The 17,226-nt window shown below is 40.3% G+C and overlaps 1 protein-coding gene across 1 annotated transcript; it reads left to right on the forward strand.

Moving 5' to 3' along the window:
• Positions 1–10,422: 10,422 nt before the first annotated feature.
• LOC135702650 (coiled-coil-helix-coiled-coil-helix domain-containing protein 7) lies at positions 10,423–11,042 on the forward strand. Its single transcript, XM_065223683.1, has 2 exons — positions 10,423–10,525; positions 10,691–11,042. The coding sequence occupies exon 2, from the start codon at positions 10,706–10,708 to the stop codon at positions 10,958–10,960; it is 255 nt and encodes an 84-aa protein (XP_065079755.1). The 5' UTR covers positions 10,423–10,525; positions 10,691–10,705; the 3' UTR covers positions 10,961–11,042.
• Positions 11,043–17,226: the final 6,184 nt, after the last annotated feature.

Consider the following 17,226-nt stretch of genomic DNA (forward strand, 5'->3'; position numbering starts at 1 on the left):
GTCTTTCTCTGTTGGTTTCTGTAACAATTGTAAAGGTTTCAGAGACAGTAGGTGGTTGGCCTAAGGTCTCCTATCCGCCGTGATGTAGCTGCCATCTTAGGTGTAGCTTCCGGGGAAGAGCATTTCTTATTCAGCCGCTGGATGCCAGTCAGACGCTGTTTGAGGCGCACCTCCATGGTGAACAGACGCTCGGGTTGGCGAAGCATTTCCTCTATCACCGCGCTATGGTTACCGCGCCAGTGTTCGCGTCGCACCTCCTCACTCTGCTATTGTCGGATTGACAACATTGCCCAGGCTACGCCAACCAGCTGTGTCCATGTTTCAGCTGGCAGTCTTTTGTGATCATATGACTCGTAGAGGCGTGAGGTAGGAACTTGTGAGGACCGGAGCTAGGTATATCGCTCCTTCCAGATTGTCACTCACCATTTTGTACACAGATAAAAATTCTGAATTTTAATTGTGATGTAAACATTCATTCACGTAGATTTGTATTTCATTTCACGCAACCGAGCAACTTGCAAACAATGTTGTTTACAAAGATGGGCTTTTGTATACAATATTTGCTACATTGCATGAAATGTGTCAGAACTTTACATGTTATATAATATAAACGTATATGATATGTGACGCTCCATTTATGTGCATTATATTGAACAGAAATTTACACTACTTTTTCGAACTAGCCCACCTTCGCACCTTCCTCAAAATTGTCCTTTGCTCGCTTTTTACTTTCTATGTACATTTTTTACACTGGCCTAATCTAACGGAACTATCAATTCTACGCTTTCATCTCTTTATCTATCATATAAAATGTTCACTTTAAGTCTGATATAACGATAAGCATCTGCAACTAACATTATAATTTTGTTGTTTTAGGCTAGAAGTTTTCATTGATTTATTTCTACCTTCAAGACCGATTGTTGATGCTCTTTAGGTCTTCAGTTCTTTACTTTAACGAATGTATACTAAAATCAAATACAATTGAATATGTGAAGTAATGAAATTGAGTTGTTAGCGGAATGCTAAATAAAACAGCAAAAAAGGTTATCTTCCATTTAATTCCACTTAATTTTGGTATCCATGACAGATACGTATTTCGACTACAATGTGCAGTCTTCATCAGTGTCATTCCCACTTTTTTCCCACGCGGACAAGAATTAAGTGGAAATAAATGGAAGATAACCTTTTTTGCTGTTTTAATTGAATATGTGTTTCTGAATCTGTTACCTGCGAAAGCCCAATATTTTTTTGATTATCCTCAAGAAATATTCTCGAAGTATTCTGCCTGTATCTACTTTCAACAGAAAAATAACTGCTTTTGAATTTTTAGAAAATGCACAATAGTAAACTGCTGTAAACTGCTCCTTTGCCATGCTAACTGAGGGGTTTATACGTCTTCGTAGATTCTTCTCGTCATTCTGACTTCTCCGTTCTAACCAATTACTCGTTTTCTCTGATTGTGTAACAAATTGCAGTTGTGAAATTATTTCTGACTAAAACCTAATCATCGTTGCTCACACAGGAAACCGGCAAATCAGTATGCAGACCGTGCCCAGTGCACGCTATTAATGAAGAATGACTCCGAGTCTGCCGCGGCCGCGGACATCGGAAAATGCACTATCGAACAATTCCCGAATGGAACCGCCGGTCGCGCGGCAAATGATGGCGGTGACTTGCCAAACCATAAGTTCATCCTTATCCAAACGCCCATCCATCGTCCACCGCCGCCGTCCCGACGACAGCCTGGAGGACGCGAAGGTATTTGCAAATTGTACATCACATGCGAGGCCTATAGACGCGATGGCCAGTGTATGGAAGGGACGAAGATATCGACGCGTCTCTGTCTCCGCCGCAACCACCGCCGAACCATCGCCGGCCGATATGATCATTATGCAATTTCTCTGACTCACGCTGTTTTGTACTTCTTATGTTTCGCACCGGCCGCCGGAAGATCACACTTCCTTCGGTGGATATATCACCGAGTGTGCAACCAGTGCCAGTACCTATCTACATACCTACCTCTATATCATGTTTGGTCTACGGCCATTCTCTGAATTAATTTCAACACTACCCGATTCGTTCCGCTACCCCGAGAAGAATTTAAACTTTACATTGTAAGTTTTTTACGGCTCTATGAATTGGGTATGAAAAAGAGATGCTTTTGTTATGAACTTTTGCGGTAATTAAATTTTATGTTTTCATATTAAATCTCATTAAAGAAGATCACACCTACAGTGACCTGTTTTCTCGGGATTTCCGTTCCTCACAATGAGACTTTATGTAGCAAACAATGACACTTGGCCCAGAATTTACCATATTGTTTTTCAATTTAATCTTATGATATTGAAATTCCAGTTGGTAGTCTGTACTTTATTATTCTTTAACAAACAGTAAAGCATCTTATATAAACTAAATAGGACCATTAGAGCTCTAAAACACTGCTTAGTATGCGGCAATTTTGAGCAATGGCATTCTGACTCAGTTAACCTCCCACTGTCCCAGCAGTTCAAATGCAACGGCATGTAAGGCAAATCATGATTAAATCTAGTGTGTTCGTTTTATTGTTGAACCGAGAGCTTATTTTTTTTTTTCTTCAATTCTCTCGATACACCGGGGCTTATCTGCTGCCCTTGCCCTTCGCGTGAGCGGGAAGAACGACACCGCTCCGCTCCGCGAGTCACAGACAGCATAAATAGAGGCACGACTTATTGCGGCATTGACATTGCACTTTCCGCAAGCCCCTTTGCCACAGCCCATCCCCGCTCCATCCACAGTTGATAGTTTGGAGCAGCAAATGATCTATGCCTTCAGGTAGTGTTCTCATCGCGACCACCTTAATTTATAATGCACTCTCGCTGCTGCTGTTGCTGCTGGCTGAAGTGTCGGCATCTTCGCCTATTGAGGTGCATATCTTGAAGTGCTCTGTCGGCGCGCGCACGCGGGTGAGAGCAATAAGACACTGCCCGCCTGGAAGAGAGATCCGGCAGTAGTGAGGTAGCGCATAATTTCGTGCATGCATGCAATGCAGCCTGTTCTGTGTGGATTCGAGGGGATTTCTCCCCACATTAACGAGGTGGTGGTATGGCTGCTGCGAAGGAGGTGATCATGGTGACCTGTTTGCATTTCTTTTGCCCCGTTTCTTCAGCTCGCACTCGATCCACATATAATAATAATTTGCCTCTCTGTGTGCCATTGATTGCCATAATAGAGAGTCGAGCTGCTTTGTTTTGAGACTGGGATGTTGCGTGAAATGAGGAGATATGTTTACTTTTTTTTCGTACAGATTAATCTTAGCTGAGTAGCTTTGCCGGAGCTTGGTGTGATGGTGTCATTCAGGTTTGAATAAATTAGCAATGTTTGAATTGGGGTAGATTTCACGAAAGCGCGAAAATTCCCAGCTAGGTACATCATTTCCTAGAAGAGAAATTATAAATGGTGGTTCAATTTTCAGACGATTTCACCGAAACGGAACCTTGCAACTTATGGGATTCGGTTTGAATTCGAGGCATGGGAGAGCCCTTAACATCAGGCAGGCAGAAAGAGACATTCTTTAATTGATGTGGAACATGAAGTATGTCATCGTTATGATATGGAATCAGGGTTTGTTTCTGCCCATTTATTTCATGGACAGAGCCTTAAACATTTCCAAACCAAATAATTATTGGTGCAGTTAAAGAGATGTGGATCACCCACTCACTCATGTATCCTGCACCTGAACACCCCTAGTAGTGCATAGGGCCAACGTGAAAGATATCCATCCAGAGTGGCTGCTCGCTTTTCCCTTGACTTTGACCCAGGTCAGATTCCGGTTGAATTGACCTTTTATTCCTTATTAAGGTTCCTCTGATGCGATTCGTAGTGTGTGGACCCACGTCCACTTACGATGTCAAATTTCTGTTGATATCGACAATAGAGCTCAGCACTCGAGACCTAGTTGTGAGGCCACCAGGCACGGAATACCACAGGCATTGGTTCATGACCTGCAGACTCAGACGATTTTGATTTTTAATTTGATTCCTTGTAGAGTTCACAAATGGCAGCCACGAAGGCTATACATGCACTTCGAATTTTCAATTACAGAAATCTCGGAAATCGGTGCCCCATTTCACCTGAACCTGAAAATTGCAACTTAATGTTCATGTATGCCGCAGTGCATGGAGTAACAATTTGAATGTTGCACGTGTCGTAGAAGCTGATATTTGTGCACTTCAAGGGGTAAGTCAATCATCACATTGTGCCGTAATTATATTCGGCTCAGCTTGGGCACATCCATCGACACACCTTCGGCACAATCTAACGACAATGGTATCAGAGTGAGCTCTCGTGTGTGCAGTGTCAGGATGAGAAGACATCTGTAGATTGAATCATTTCAAATTTATTTTCTTGTAAACCGACATCGTTTCAAATGAAGCAACATCTCAATCAACTCTTATCACCTTCCACAACAGCTTCCACGACATTATTTTTTTTGTTTAACAATGGCCCTTTAAATTGTTTTTCGGGTCTTTTCCTACGACATTGATGGTTGGGAAAATCAGTATTATTCAAAGAACTCTTCAAGAAACTAAAACGCACCGATGCAGATCAATCCGATTACACAACAGAAATTCGAAAAAAGGATCAGAATGTGATGAGAACAACAATGAAACTTCTTGAATACATTCCGTTTGTTTTCCACATCGTCTCTCAAAATGTTCCCTAAATTTTCATTTTTTGAAAAATTTAAGCCCACTTCAATGCCTTTTATTTTTTATTTTTTTTTATTTTAATTATAGTCACTTTAACGCTCTTGGGTCATTCGTGACTTGTCCGGGGTTGAGATTAGAACTCGTGACTTTGGCGTGAGAGGTATGGATGCTAACCACTACGCCGGGGTCGCCCCCTCAATGCCTTTTATGCTGACAACACTTTGACATCTTCACTTGGCTGTACATTGACAAGCATTTTGAGTTAAGACTTACATAATTAAAACGTAGATTTGCCACTACGGTGAAGAAAATGGTAACAAAAATGTGGCGCCTGACTGAGAATGGTGGTCAACGGGTGAACTATTTTGTTCTCCCTGTGCAGTGCATCCATAACTTTGCATGCTAAGATAAATTTACCCACACAAAGAAATAATCTTGATTAGGCACAAAGCGAACAAACCCTAATGGTGTTTATATATGATTAATTTTTATGCAAAATTGACATAGCTTTTCACGTGTTTTGGTTCGTCCAATTTACGCCCAACTTGAGTAAACATAATCTATATATGGCTGATTTAAAGGGGTAGTCCACTCTAGAAATTTCAAAAAATCTTTTTTTTTTGGCTTAAAAAATACTTTGAAATGTCTACTTTGACATAGACTTGACCGCAAGTCCGCAAGTGACATCGTTCCAAAGTTATAGGCTGATTAAAGGACTCGTGTCCAGACGCTCCAAGCGCGCTCAGGTGAGCGCTCGGAGTACCCACCCGTTACCGGCGAAACGGCGTGTCTTAGTAGTTCCAACTGCTGCCACGATTATCTCTAAACGATGTTTTCAAAATTGGCGGGCGCTGTATTTTAGAAACGGCTCATTCGCTTTAAACGGCGATTGAATTTTCGAGTTCAGTACCTTTTTTCTAGTCTTGTACGTAACCGATTTTCAAAAGAATCAAAAATGGATTTTTGATGCAAGCTTTTATCTTCAATTTTAGGGTACAAAAACGGACTGTTTTTTTTTTTCAAAACGTCGCCAAATTTTTATTTTTCAACCAAATTAAAAAACGGCTACGTACAAGACTGGGTCATCTATCAGAGAATAACCACAAAAAAAATCGTTGTTCCAGTCCCAGTGGTGTGACCGCCAGACGTCCCGCCCCGTGACGACTCAGACGGGAGGTCTCCTGGGGAACCTGGTGCAGCGGCTACAGGAGACATCCAATCGTGCCAAAAAAAATCTCAATTAAAGAGGACATTTCAATTGACAAAACCATGCATTCCTTTTTTTGAATTGATCGTTATTTACCCTCAAAAAAAATTCGTAAAAATTACCTATTTTTCATGCCTCCAGAGTGGACTACCCCCTTAATCATATAGTGCAGCGTAATTTGTGATTAACGTGTATATCTGTATTTGCGTGAACAAACGCTTTGAGTACCGAATTCTGTTTGAAACAGCAGTGATTCATAATAGAAACCAAAATGGGGTTTCGACGGTGCCAGTTTCTAAATTTGAAAATATACAATTTACTCAAAAGTAACTTATTGGGCTGGACAATATCGTTGGGTCGAATCTCTCGTTCCTTTTCTGACAACAATAAAGGGTGCAAGTGAGAGGCTGAACTCAATATTAAATAAAAAGAACTAATTTTTTTTTAAACCGAATTAACTTTACAGAGCCGAGGATTCTTGTTCACTATAAAATACATCTTAAAACTATAGTCAAAAGGTACAACACAATAATCACTTTATCTTCCGCTATCCAATAAGACTCCTCCACCAGAACGGGAGCCGCTTCCAGTGGTGTGATTGTATGGCAGTATCGCCAACGGGGGACCGAGCGCTTCCATTGCATCAATGGACGCAAAACGTGGTCAGCACTCACACATTCATCACGAAACGGTTGCTTTCCAAAGTCGACGACGCATCAACTGAAAGAACTGCTGATGAAGAACAATGAGGAGTACCACACAATGGTTGCTGCCGAGTAAACAGACGATCACGTGACACACATTGAGAGTGGTCTGCTTCAGCCGAGTGAACACTGAACCAAAATTTTGGGTAGTATTTTTTTCTGTGTACGAAGGGCAATTTTGATTCAAAATGCGCATCCATTTCGGCTGCTAAGCTTTTAGTTCACCCGTTGGCCGACAAATAGCGCGCTATCAATGTTACTTTTCGAGTAAAAGCAGGGATGCCCGATTGAGCAATCTATAGAGATTAGTGACGTTTAACGCACGCACACTAGCGGGAGCAACGCCGTGTAAAGTTGTTTATTATTTTCCTCTGGCTGAAAGTAGATCTGTCAAAATGAGTTTGACATCGATTTATTATGTATTTTCCTCGGATATTCACTAACACGCTCTCACATATCGCACCAATACAACCAGACGTGAAAATCTCTATGTTTTAATTATCTAAGGTTATGGCCTGTATAGATTTCGAAGCGAAGTCCCTGCCCTTTGGTTCAGTGAGGGTGAAGGCGCGTTCTACCAGGTTGGTCGAGGCAGATTTTATGTGTGAGTAAGTGATGGTACTGGACATTGTTATTGTAACATAATATGTAACATAATTCATCTCAGACATTTAGAGGACTTCAAATGAAATTGCCCATAATGCACAATCTCAAATTCCACTGAGACCTTTTTCTAGACCCTCCATTATCTTTGTATAATGATATTGAGTTCCTACACACTAAGATGGGCACCACCGAGTAGCTCGGCATTCTATTTTGCTGAACCTCAGTGAAAAACTTGCCGAGATTCAGCTAACAAACGGGAATTTTGCCGAGATCTCAGCTATCAAACATAAATATAGTTGAATCTCGGCAAGTTTTTCACTGAGATCCAGAAAAATAAAATGCCGAGCTGCTCGGTGTCAGTGGTGCAGTGATATAGAGAAGGACAACGAGTTCACAAATAGGCACATAAAAAGATTGACCAAAATAAACGAAAAAACTTTCCCGCAGACACTATAGAGATAGCTAAAGCGTGATTGTGTCAGTGATTTGTTTTTTCGCAATGAATACTTTTTCTGATAACGCAGATAACGTAGTGTGCGTGCGATAAACTTCAGAAATCTCTATAGACTTCTCTGACGTTTGTGAATTGCATAAGTATTAGTGCAGAACTTTGGGTAAATTCAAAGGTATTCTTGCACTAATACTTATAATTTACCCCGAGTTCCGCACTAATAATTGTGCATTTCACAAACGTCAGAGAAGTCTATAAAGCAATGTTCTGAAAATTGATAACCATAGGGAAAACCCAATTTTCAATTTGAGATAGACTAGCATAATGTTTGACAAAGTTGTAGAACAAATTACCTTTGCTGGAAAGCGAAATTTTCTATCTCTAACGGGGCACGTTTCTTACTAGAATTAATAGGTAGCTTCGGGGACACCTTAAAAATCAGATTTTATAAGTAATCTTTTGACGTAGGACTACGTCTGTGATTCCTATATGGGGGTACACTTTGTGAAAACCAAAAATGGAACATGTAACAAAATTATGAAAGATTTTGTACGTTAATAACTCAGCTGCCCCTGGACCAATTTCAATAATTTTATCACCAATCGATCAGAAACATTTCGACGCATCTGTTAAATTTAAGACTATATCATTTTTCAAAATGTCACTATTGAAAATTGCACGAATGAAAATTATCACCGATTGCCTACGAAAAGTGATTTCCCTAATACAGATTTCAAAGTTGAATTCGATCTGGTCTCACCAAACGGTGTTTATTCATTCACCGCGTGGTGAGTGGTGGTGCTCTCCAGTACACAACGAAAGGCTGCCTGCAAGCAGCGAGCTGCAACCGACATGAGCATCCATAGAAGGAGGAAGAAGCCGCACCGCTATTGATCGGAATCAGTAGCTCTTCGTGAGTCATTGTGGGCCATCTATGTCAAGCGCGTCATACTAAAAAGTATAAACAGAGAAAACCCGGCTCAAATTCCAATTCCTACACAAAATACAAGCTCCTGCTGCAATTAACAAATAAGATTTATTATATACGTCCACGTCCGCTGTCCCTTGTAGTTTTTATGCATTACACGGTGATATTGACAAAATATATTGCAAAAAATCGGGTTTTATACATCATCTGAAAGAACTTCGTTTTCTGAGCACAGCGATATTTTTTTCTAACCCATAGACTTTCATTTCGAATATTAAACCATGATTTAAAGTTTAATAATAACTTCACTGATTGACACTAAACTAACCAATTGACAGGTCGCTTATTTAAAATACTTTCAGTGAACCAAAATTGATGAAATTTTGGATTTCGATTCCATTTTTAATGCAGATTACGAATATTTTACCCTTCAAGACGAGTTTCAAGAACCCAATTCTCCAATGGGGTTATTTAATTTAGAAAATTAAGAGTTTATTCTCTGTTTGACATTTTCAAATTATGTATAAAAACCGATATTTTGCAATAGCAAAGAATTCAAAGCTTGTGTATTTTTAGATTGATGATTAAATGGAGATCTTGTTGCATTCGAAGAAAACCATTCAGATACATTCCAGAAAATGGTTCGTACCTGAAAATCAAATTCTGAGAAATGTGAGACCATCGTTGGATTTGAAAATCAGTCACTAATTCAGTACTAACATTTCATTAGGGCGAAACTGCTTTTGTAAATAATGGCTTCAATCGCGAATTAATCGCAAATAAAAGCACACTCCTCCTAATTAACGCTCTATCTGGCGGTGTTGTTAATATGCACGAATGAGCTTTTATTCGAGAGAAATCGATGGCTAAAGCCATTATTTACAAACGAAATTACGCCCTTGTGAAAAGTTGGCACTGAATTGTTAATTTCATGATAGAATCCATTTGTTATATGGATTTCATCGGACACATAATTTTCTTGTGATTTTGAGGTGAAATTTGATGTTATGTGATCACATAGCAGTTATGTTAGATATACTGTTGCACCATGTGGCACTAAATTCGACAGTGAGCATGCATAAGGGCCTATACGCGATGATCGATTCTCTTCGTCGATTTTCTCTTTCGTTAATAACTCGCTAGATTTAACGTTTATCCACAGACAAACAGACGTAACTCTTCATTGTGTATCTTCGTTCATGCATTTAACGGTTGATTTGAATATTATCAGTTCCGCGAACTACTCGCCGCAGCGCTGGCATCGGATCACTTTGACGTTTCTATATATTCTATAGAAATTTTATGCAATATTGTTTACGAGTTAGCGAGCAAGCTTGTTTTCCGCGAGAAGCCAGATAGATGTCGTTACTGAGGTTATATGTTTTGAGATATTATGTTTTCAAGAACAAGTTTTTCAAAGAGTTACGTCTATTTGTCTGTGGTTTATCGGTGCGTTTGCTGTTGCTTTTGTTAGCCAATACAACCTGTTACTACTCTGCATTGAACAAATTCTAGAAAATTGTTTCGCTTAGCTGTAGCAATGCAAATAGAAAATCGATGAAGAGAATCGATCATCGCGTATTCGCCCTTATGCATGCTCACTGTCGAATTAATTGTTATCTAATATAAAATTAGGTTTACAAACAAAATACAATTTTATCTCAAATCGAAGTAGGCACCAGTATCGTATCAAGCACGGTACTCTGTTTATATTCTCTTTCCCACAAGCCGCACTGTTGTGACGTGACAGATTATCCGTGAGTAGATGTATTCGTGATACCGCCTAACGCAAACCTTTTCATTCAATCTGTTTTCATTCGTTTTCGTTTGTTCTCTGACTGTGGCACCTATCAGAAGCCGGTTTCTTCTGAAAATAGTCAAAAATAAGTGCTTATCGCGCCAGTAACATTATACTATTCTGAGATTTTGTTCATAGAACAGGTGAGTAATAGTTGGACGAATTTCAATTAGATAGCCAGTAGATGTTTACCCGTATGATTGATACAAAATTATGTAACACAGAAAGATAGATCATTTTGTTTTGGGATCTATTTCTACTGTCGCAAATCTGATCCCTCACCGGCAAGAATCTATTCAATCCCGTAGCACCACCACTCGATAATGCCCAGCAATCCAGATGCGGAAAAGAATAATCCCTGCCTGAAGGAGCAGAACCTGGTACATAAGTGTTTGAACAAAAACAACTACGACAACAGTCAGTGCGAGCTGTACTTTACCAATTACAACAATTGCAAGGACTTTTGGTACCGGGTCCAGAGGGATCGGCGTGCCCGGGGAGCGTACCCATACCTGCCCGATCTTGCCGACCGGGCCCAGATCAAAGAGGAATACATGAAGACGAAACCGAGTGGGTGATTGTGGATTGGATTGGTTGATGTTTGGTTTGAATATTTTTAGAACGTAGGAATGTTGGAATAAATGGTTCGGTTTATATGAACCCAGTTGTACATTGACATTTTTTTCTAAAGTATCGCGAAATTTCCGTTATTTTAACATTTGTCTATCTAGCATTGTAAATTCACACCAGGGACATATGTTAGTAGCGCATCTGATAATATCAAGCTGAACATTGCCATTGATCGATTTTCTTAGTTGACTTTCTCTTTCGTTAATAACACAACCGTGTCTTGTTGTTTTTGTCGTATTAGATGCTAGATAAAAGCTTCTTATAGCGATCTGTGTGCTGAAGATACCTGGGAATGTTTTTACATGGCCATTGGGATGCAAAGATAAAGTCAACGTAGAGAATCTGTCAATGTTACTTAGGACCTAATGCAATGTTCAGCGTCTGATTTCATGCTTTAAATTAGCTAGAATTTATTTAAGCCGTATACATGATGATTGGAGAAGGTTTAAAAGATAAGAGCAGTAATGCTTTTGAAAATGTATACACACTAATCGAGGCCGCCGCTGTTTGGTAAACGTTTAAAAATCAGTGAAAAATTCTGTTTTTTTCCTTGATTTGTTTTCCGTCGATCTTATTTTCCGTGCTGAGCACCAATGCTACCGACGCCAGAGGGGCAGCTCCCACACCTGGACCCTACCTATCGACCCATCAACTCATGAAACTGAGGAAATAATTCGTTCGAATTTCATACGAAATGTTAATGGAATTTAACCAAAAGAATTTACTTTGAATTTCGTGCGATAGAAATATGAAAATGTGTCGTATGGAAATGATACGTTATGAGTATGAAATTTACGTTCCACTCGTATGAATTAGAAACGAAAGGAATACGAAAAGCAATCGAATGAACTATGAAATTCACTGTAGCTATTTGTAGTTTTTGAATCTTGCAAATTAATTATAAACATGTAATCATTAATTCAATTTATTATTTGTATTTGAGTTTTTGTATTATAATCAACATGACTCAAAAAATAACTTCAAAATTTTAAGCGCCAGGAGTACATTCTGCCTAGCTATTGACGCCACTGCTTCCAATTTTAATTCAGTTGCGTCCGTTATCGCAACAGGATTGCAGTAACCGCAGTATTTTGATATTAGACAGACTCTGTGGAGAAATTGACAGTAAATATTTGAAATAATCTTTATGCTACCTTCTTACGTTTTGTTTTAGCCATTCTGCAATTCACGTCCAAATCAAATCGCTCTTCTGGATCTACCAGTACGCGATAATGGTTGTTATTAAAGCCATACACTCTATAATTTTAAATATGTAGGTAGAATCCGGAATATTATTTACTTCTTTTTCCTTTATTAAACGTCGGTCTCTGTTCCGCAATCTAGTGCCAATCACCGACGGACATCGATTGCCATCCATTGACGGCAATCGAATGTGCAGGAAGGCAGCTTCCACACCTGCATAGGATATCGCACCCATTCAACACACATGGGCCGGGACCAACGGCTTTACTTCCCTTCCGAAGGAAGACGTGACCAGAGATTTTTATGCCTCAGAAAAATCCCACCGACCTCGGCTGGGGTTGAACCCAGACCCATTGGGGTGTTAGAAAGCAGTCACGCTTACCACTACACCACCGGCGCCGGCTCGGAATATTATTTAGAATTCAGCGTTTTTACCTCTCAATACAGCCCAAGTTTTCGCCGGAACTTTAACATACGGCTCGCACGCCATATTGTTTTGTTTTGAACAAATCATACGACCGTTTCATACGAACGACGTATGATTTTTTTTTTCACACAAGATCAACTCACAAAGTTCATTGCAGCTTCGTATGAAATTTAGACTAATTTCGTATGGGAATAATTTTTGAGTCAATGTAATTTTCATAAGCATGCTATGAATACCATAAGTGTCGTATGAAACTATTTCCAGAGCTAAATCAGCACAATCATTCTTCTAACGTTGTATTACGAGGCTCGTTCCGTAGATGTAGTTGCCCTTTTGGACGAGGGTTCATCGTTAAGTCTGGTTGAGACGAATTTGGCTGAAAATCTTGGTGTAAAGGGTGTCAAACAAACGCTACGTTTGATTTGGATAGCAAACTTCAGCAGAACGGAGAGAAACTAGAAGCGAGTGAATTTGCAAATTTCCGCCAAAGATCCCAGTGAAAAGTGGCCACTCAGGAACGCTCATACCGTAACAGAAATGAATTTACCTATTCAATCCATTAGGTACTTGGAGATAGCACAGAAGTTCGATCACTTGAAAGATCTTCCACAAGCTGATGACTTGTCCGGCATGCCTAGGATTCTCATTGGTTTGGATAATATCCATCTATTCGCCCCGATTTAATCTCGGATCGGAAATTTCAGAGAACCAATCGCTGTAAGATCCAAACTAGTATGGGCGGTTTACGAGAAACGACACAAAGCGTTTGTTGGACACCACGTAGGAGAATGCATCACCAATCAAGAGCTACACGATTTACTCCGGGATCATTTATCGGTATACCTATAGAGGACATCGGAATTACAGCAAGCACCGTTCTAGAATCCGATGACGACCGACGAGTCAAAGCCATCTTGGAAAGCACCACTGTTTGCACGGGTGATCGTTTTGAAAGTGGGCTCCTTTAGAAATCGGATAATCATCATTTTCCCAACATTTAAAACGACTCAAGCAGTTGGAAAAGTAGCAGTCTAACAAAGCGGAGCATGCTGATACCTATGGAGACGAGATCACGATCCTGAAGAAGAACAAACAATTTCCGCTACAGAACAAGCTGCAGTTGGAGAAGAGTAGTCAACGTTCTGAGGATGCACGACTGAAGCGGCTGAATTACTTCCATGCGGCGTTATATTTCCAGTCATCCTTCCTAAAAATCACGCCATAACACTCAAACTGATCGAACACTTTCATAAGCGGTTTGTCATAGTAACAACGAAACAGTTGTAAACGAGCTGCGCCAACATTTTGTTATTGTTAATCTTCGGGCAGGCGTGCGAAACGTAGCCAGGAATTGCCAGTGGTGTTCACAAATGCCATCCGGTTGCTCCAATCATGGGTCATCTTCCAATCCAGTGATTATCTCCATATCTTGCACTATATAGCTTTGTGGGTCGCGATTACTGCGGTCCTTTGGAAGTCACGATTGGTATCCGTACGGAGAAAAGATGGATTGTCGACTTTGCCGTGTTCACCTGCCTTACGGTGAGGTCGGTTCATTTGGCGGTCTCAAATAATTTGACAACGCAGTCTTAATGGCAATGGCAATTCGACGATTGATGGGCAGGCGTGGAGCCCCACTGGAAATGTTTTCAGACAACGGGAAGAATTTGCATGGAGCAAGCACGGAGCTGGGTACGTTAATTCGGCAGATCGACGAGGAGTGCGCAGAAGCTCATACGAACGCCAGATTGAAGTGGAAATTCAACCCACCCTCAGCGCCTCACATGGGGGAGTGTACTGTGGGAGCGCATGGTGCGCTCAGTTAAGCAAGCTATGCGAGCCCTGGACGACGAAAAATCCCTCTGACGATATCTTGTACACCACACTAGTAGAAGCAGAAGAAATGATAAACTAACGTATCAACCGCAAGAATCTGAGGGTTCAGCAGCATTATCTTCATACCATTTCCTGCACATTGGCCCATCAAACGGTCAACTCGTTGAATCAGAAACCGAGCTTGCTGAAGCACTTCGGGATACATATCGACGATCGCAGTACCTTGCTGATCAAACGTGGAAACGAGTTCTGAACGAATATCTGCCGTCACTCAATGGACGATCTAAATGGCATGAGGAACGAGTTCCGGTGAAAGCAGGGGATATTGTCTGTATAACCGACGAGTTGAGTCGGAAGAAGTGGATTCGAGGAATCTTAGAGGTCGTGATTGTGTGCGGCAGGCAACTGTCCGAACGAAGAGCGGTGTATACAAGCGACCGGTGACCAAACTAGCGGTGGTCAAGTTTCCAACTGGACCAAGCGAAAGTACAGCCGGTCCGAAAGTAGTTCCCGAACCAGATGTATGGGCTGGGGATTGTTAAGTCCACTGGGTACCTGGAACGCACCTCGCTATTTAAATTAACCTTGGCAGATGGCGTTACACGAAAACTGACGGGCTAGGTTAAGAGAAAAGGAACAGCAGTAAAACAAGATCTTAATTTTCCAGTGGAAACACGCTAGTTTTGCCACCGACATGAATGACCATAGCAAAAACAATAAAAATTCTGACCAAAGCACGCTACTGACATCTGGCTCCGTGTTCGCGGGAAATATTTAGCTAAGCCATGAACCCCCATGCAAAAGTTATGAATTGGTTCGTGTCTGATCTGTTCTGGACAAATTATTTTTATCTAGATCAAAAAATCCTGTGGTTTTGACAGTTCGGATCACTGCACATTTAAATCGGCCGTTTTCGATTTTCGGACATAAGTCAGAATTAATTGTCATGTCGGTTTGTCGGTGGTTTTGCTACTAAACATTTACCCTTAAATATGTGGTCACGATTTAAAAAAAAAGTGATAATCATTCAACATTTTCGCTATCAACTGAATATTAAAATCCGGGAAATGTTTGATATTTGTACCGGGCAAACCGGCCATTTGAAAATGAAAAATCACTGGCCATCCTGCGTTAGCTTCCTTCACTAGAATGTTATGAACGATGCATCACAGAGCGATCCATTCCTGCCTTTGGATGTTTGATTGGCTGAGTCTGTACGAAGCTTGAACAATTTTAATGCCCTTTTTGAAACTGCAAAATGTTGATCTTCTAAGGGCCCATTCAAATATTACGTAACGCAAGAGGGGGTGTGGGGTGTTCTGGAAATGTGTTAACCACCTCGTATAAAATATGGGAAAAGTGCGTTACAAGGGGGTGGGGGGTAAATTAAAATCCACTATTTTGCGTTACATTTGAATGGACCCTTAAACACTTTCAAAGTTTACTAAAATCCGTTCACGATGAAACAAAAGTAACAACAGTTTGATTACTTTTTTCGCTATCTAGTAAAATTTAGCCGGTTTGGTTTTTCATCGTACAGCCAAGAAATTCGTTATCCTTGGTCCGAAAATAATTATATTCTAGATAAACATTTCAATTGGTCCTATCTGCATCAGGAACTTTAGTGAAGCTCATAGAACATCGGGACAGATCTATTAATTAATTAAATTGCTGAAATTATAAAGGAGTTCCGAGAAACTCAGGCAATTTCCGAAAACTTCAGCAATGTCCTGAGGGGCTCATGCAAATTTAGGAAACGTAATGGAAGTTACATGAACATTAGAACATTGTGAGAACATTTAATGGGAAGTTCTATGCTTGTTGATAGCAGCGTCGATAACTTTAGAAAAATTAAAAAATCGGGAAGATCAGAGAACTTCAATGCTGATGTGACAATAAATTCAAGAAAATTGTGAGAGCAATTACAAAACTTCGTTATCTTCAAGAAAGTCCAGAGACCTTCAAAGATGATTAGAGACATTCCGGTAGTCTTATTATAATCAGGGAAGTTCCGAGCACTTCTAGGATGACAAGATAACTCCTAAACAGCCCCTAATTTCAGGAAAATTACATGAACTTTTAAGGAATCTCGAGGAATTATGGAATATTCCTAAGTGTATTTCAGAAATGTTCCGAAAACTTCAGGGTTATTGCGGAGTCTTCAGGGATGTTTTATGAATATTAGGAAAATTTTCTGGATCTTGGACATCCCCCAGGCATCTATTTCTTCCGGAATTATGTCCTTGTTTCTTCGACTGTTCCGTAAGCGCACTGGCTTCCGATTTTCTTCAGATGTTTCTTGCAATCTACCTTAGGAAGTTTCTGCCAGCGTCTCCAGGAAGTTTATTTCGTCTTCTCCAGGAAGTTTCTGCCAGCGTCTCCAGGAAGTTTATTTCGTCTTCTCCAGGAAGTTCAATTAATTCTCCCCAAAATTTATTTCGTCTTCTTCTGAAAATTTGACCACATGCCAAAGGTTTTTTCTTTTGTTCGACTTCTATTGGAAGGTTTTTCCGAGCTTCTTCTGGCTTTCCCTGGAAATGGCTACTTCTGAAAATTTACTTCTGTTTTTCGAAACTTTTCTGGCTTCCTTTAGATGATTTTTTTTCCCGATAGTTTATTTAAACTTTCGCCACAAGTTTCTCAATTCGTGTCTTGGAAGTTTCCCGGATGTTTTTCCAACATTTCGTAGAACTTTTCTCGAACTTCATCCAGGAGAGCTTCTTTCGTCTTTTTCTGGATCTTTTTTCG

Source organism: Ochlerotatus camptorhynchus, unplaced genomic scaffold, assembly GCF_037179485.1.
Source record: "Ochlerotatus camptorhynchus isolate MF236.1 unplaced genomic scaffold, CSIRO-AGI_Acam_v1.1 ptg000196l, whole genome shotgun sequence".
NCBI classification, from domain to species: Eukaryota; Metazoa; Arthropoda; class Insecta; order Diptera; family Culicidae; genus Ochlerotatus; species Ochlerotatus camptorhynchus.